Source organism: Limulus polyphemus, unplaced genomic scaffold (genome assembly GCF_000517525.1).
Source record: "Limulus polyphemus unplaced genomic scaffold, Limulus_polyphemus-2.1.2 Scaffold15542, whole genome shotgun sequence".
In the NCBI taxonomy this organism is placed as follows: domain Eukaryota; kingdom Metazoa; phylum Arthropoda; class Merostomata; order Xiphosura; family Limulidae; genus Limulus; species Limulus polyphemus.
In genome coordinates this window covers 1-4104 of record NW_013681152.1, presented here as the reverse complement: position 1 = coordinate 4104, position 4104 = coordinate 1, and the positions used below count along the sequence as shown (strand labels likewise).

Sequence of the window (4104 nt, the reverse complement as noted above, 5' to 3'; positions counted from 1 at the left end):
CTTATCATTTACGTTTTTTTCTACAGTTTTTCGAGCCTGTACTGTAAAGTGTAAATATATTAATCATAATTTAATGTATTATTTCTAAACTTCCATCCATATCAACAATGTTTTCACTTAAAAGCTTGTGTTTTTTATACTAATATAATTGTTAATGTTTGCTAATAGCTGTTAAAATATTGTTGTGGCACTGTGGAGTATAATAAAACATTATGTTACTGTGAAGTACAGTAAAACATTATGTTACTGTGAAGTACAGTAAAACATTATATTACTGTGAAGTACAGTAAAACATGGCACTGTGGAGTATAATAAAACATTATGTTAATGTGGAGTATAGTAAAACAAGGCACTGTAAAGTATAATAAAACATTATGTTAATGTGAAGTATAATAAAACATTATGTTAATGTGAAGTGTAATAAAACATTATGTTAATGTAAAGTATAATAAAACATTATGTTAATGTGAAGTATAGTAAAACATTATGTTACTGTGAAGTACAGTAAAACATGGCACTGTGGAGTATAATAAAACATTATGTTAATGTGAAGTACAGTAAAACATTATGTTACTGTGAAGTACAGTAAAACATGGCACTGTGGAGTATAATAAAACATTATGTTACTGTGAAGTATAGTAAAACAAGGCACTGTAAAGTATAATAAAACATTATGTTAATGTGAAGTATAATAAAACATTATGTTAATGTGAAGTATAATAAAACATTATGTTACTGTGAAGTACAGTAAAACATGGCACTGTGGAGTATAATAAAACATTATGTTAATGTGAAGTACAGTAAAACATGGCACTGTGGAGTATAATAAAACATGTTAATGTGAAGTACAGTAAAACATGGCACTGTGGAGTATAATAAAACATTATGTTACTGTGAAGTATAGTAAAACAAGGCACTGTAAAGTATAATAAAACATTATGTTAATGTGAAGTATAATAAAACATTATGGTTTTGGTCATCTTTATTTAATTACTATAATAATTCTGTCATGAATATTCATGAAGGATTTTCATCTCTCGCAAAATATTTTTGTTGATGCAGGATATGTGGAAATTGTAGCAGACAGTGACAGCATTTTTTCAATCAGGAAGAATCATTCATCAGAGTAAGTGACTTGTGTTTTTATAGAATAATCTGTGAGTTCTGTTTCATTCATCAGGGTAAGTGACTCGTTGTTTTTATAGAATAATCTGGGAGTTCTGTTTCATTCATCAGAGTAAGTGACTCTTGTTTTTATAGAATAATCTGGGAGTTCTGTTTCATTCATCAGAGTAAGTGACTCTTGTTTTTATAGAATAATCTGGGAGTTCTATTTCATTCATCAGAGTAAATGACTTGTTTTTATACAATAATCTGAGAGTTCTGTTTCATTCATCAGAGTAAGTGACTCGTGTTTTTATATGTAGTGACACATGGTATTTCACACTGAACAATTACAGTTAAGTATGTAGTGACAAATGGTATTTCACACTGAACTATTACAGTTAAATATGTAGTGACACATGGTTACCTTACTGTTTGTTATGTCTTCCTACCTTCTTTTAAAATTTTTCTATAAAGTTTTTTATTGTATGAAATTGTAAATTTTATTTTTGCTTTCATTCTAAAACCTCTGCGTACAGTTTCACTGGGTTGATGATCACTAGTGTATAATAAACATTACAACTTCTTTTAAGAAGGTTATTTAATATACATAGTATAAGTTTAAAATCCATTTTACTTTAATTCATAAATACACTTTTTTGTGTGATTTTTCCTTGTCCATTCAAATAGTTACTTATGCTAATTAGGCCTAATGTAAACAGCCTAACACCGTGGCTTTGTTGGCAAAACTAAACTTCATATGGAAAAAAACTTACTCACCATACTTATAAAATAAAGACAGTTTTGCTTAGTTTATCAAAAGCAAATTCAATAACTTACTTGTTCCGTACGTATCAAAATTTGCAACTCGTGTGACGGCATGTTCAAAGCTGTCAATTATCACCACATTCATGCCACGTCCTGCAACACTAACTTCGTTTCCAAACACACTTTGTAACATAAAATATAAAATACTTTTAGGGCAACAGTGAATGTTAATTTTCAAATGCAAAAAAAAAGCAATCTTTGTGTATTTTATAAACAATAATACAAAATCATTTAAAGTTTTATATAGTACCCATATTTATTTCTTCCTACATACTTGTAGCTATAAGTACCCATATTTATTTCTTCCTACATACTTGTAGCTATAATTACCCATATTTATTTCTTCCTACATACTTGTAGCTATAAGTATCCATATTTATTTCTTCCTACATACTTGTAGCTATAAGTGTCCATATTTATTTCTTCCTACATACCTATAGCTATAAGTACCCATAATTATTTCTTCCTACATACTTGTAGCTATAAGAACCCATATTTATTTCTTCCTACATACCTGTAGCTATAAGTGTCCATATTTATTTCTTCCTACATACCTGTAGCTATAAGTACCCATAATTATTTCTCCCTATCTACAATACTTACTATTTCCCATCTATACACAAGGATGGCTTTTCCCGATCCTCTCTTCCCGTGGATAAGTGAACTGAAAACTCTCCATCTGGACAAGGTTTTGAAAAGCCACAGTTGGGAACAAATCCAACTACAGATACAGGTGCTGGAACTATGATGGTCCTGAAAAGTTTTGTTTCATATATATTACCTATTACTATCTCACACTTTACAGACTGTAACTAAAGAACAATGAACCTAAATAAAACAGAAAATCATTCTGACAAGATAATGAACATACAGATATACATATTAGTGTTAACAAAAAGTATTCATGAACCTCAGAAGATATTTTCTGAAGCATGAAAATTAATCATAAATGTTTCCTATCACTTTGTCAATCAATCAGTTAAACTATTTGCAACATGTATTAAATCTTACGTGTTCTTTAAGCTAACACTTCATAAGGTAAACTAAATAACTTTAAAATACACTTGTTTCCCTCTATCGTATTTGACATAAAGGTTTTTTTATCATAGACAACAGATTTAATTTAAATAGACTTCTGAACACTGGTTATTTGAGAAGTACAATCGACATGAGACTAAAGGTTAAAATCTTGCTAAACTACCATTTTGATATACAAAAATATATGCTAACTTTGGACATGTATACCTGTGTGTTACAAAACTTTATCAACCATTGTGCGAAGAACTAATGGTTAATAAGACCCAGCACAAACTATTATGATAATACAACTCTAAGTGGATTTGTATTCTGTCACATTTTACCATTTATTAATCTATTAAGAAAAAATACAAATTCCAGTCACTATCATTTAGGAAAAGAAAGGGAAATGTGTGAAAAGAGAACTCACAAATTATTGTATAAAAACACGAGTCATTTACTCTGATGAATGAAACAGAACTCCCAGATTATTGTATAAAAACATGAGTCACTTACTCTGATGAATGAAACAGAACTCCCAGATTATTGTATAAAAACATGAGTCACTTACTCTGATGAATGAAACAGAACTCCCAGATTATTGTACTTAACTGTAATAGTTCAGTGTGAAATACCACGTGTCACTACATTATTTGGATAAAACGGTTTCAGTTATTGAAAATATACTACTGTGTACTGTAGCAACATTAAGTACTTCTTACTCCAGACGTCTTGTTTTTAATGATCTATGAGAAGAGAAGGTATCATCAATTCCTGATGATGCTTAACTTGTATAGAGATCAAAACTGTGATTCTTTCCCAGGTTCCAAACATCTTGAGACGTTTTTACTGACACTAAAGCCTGGTGACATCATTATCATCTTCACTCATGATGAATCTAGTAAGAAGTAAGTGACGTACAGATATTGTCTTTGTTTTTAAACCAAGTGAGCTATTATGTTTACAACTGAAAAAATCATAACATATAAATCAAATAGTCAGCTGTAGTTACACTGTTTATAACATGTAAATCAAGTAGTCAGCTGTAACTACAGCTGTTTATAACATGTAAATCAAGTAGTCAGCTGTAGTTACACTGTTTATAACATGTAAATAAAGTAGTCAGCTGTAGTTACACTGTTTATAACATGTAAA

General features: G+C 29.6%; 1 protein-coding gene across 1 annotated transcript; it reads right to left on the bottom strand.

Moving 5' to 3' along the window:
* Nucleotides 1–1912: 1912 nt before the first annotated feature.
* Nucleotides 1913–3511, bottom strand: LOC111084268 (protein FAM3C-like). Its single transcript, XM_022381030.1, has 3 exons — nucleotides 3466–3511; nucleotides 2536–2685; nucleotides 1913–2054 (listed from the first exon to the last, which is right to left on the bottom strand). Exons 1-3 carry the CDS (start codon nucleotides 3507–3509, stop codon nucleotides 1913–1915), a joined length of 336 nt encoding a protein of 111 aa, XP_022236738.1. The 5' UTR covers nucleotides 3510–3511.
* Nucleotides 3512–4104: the final 593 nt, after the last annotated feature.

Excerpts from the sequence above, each read along its gene's own strand:
- LOC111084268 (XM_022381030.1), bottom strand. The coding sequence starts at position 3,509 with ATGTTTTTATACAATAATCTGGGAGTTCTGTTTCATTCATCAGA. Across the intron at positions 2,686-3,465 it reads GTTCTGTTTCATTCATCAGA|GACCATCATAGTTCCAGCAC; the intron begins GTAAGTGACTCA and ends AAAACTTTTCAG. Across the intron at positions 2,055-2,535 it reads TTGTGTATAGATGGGAAATA|TGTGTTTGGAAACGAAGTTA; the intron begins GTAAGTATTGTA and ends TATGTTACAAAG.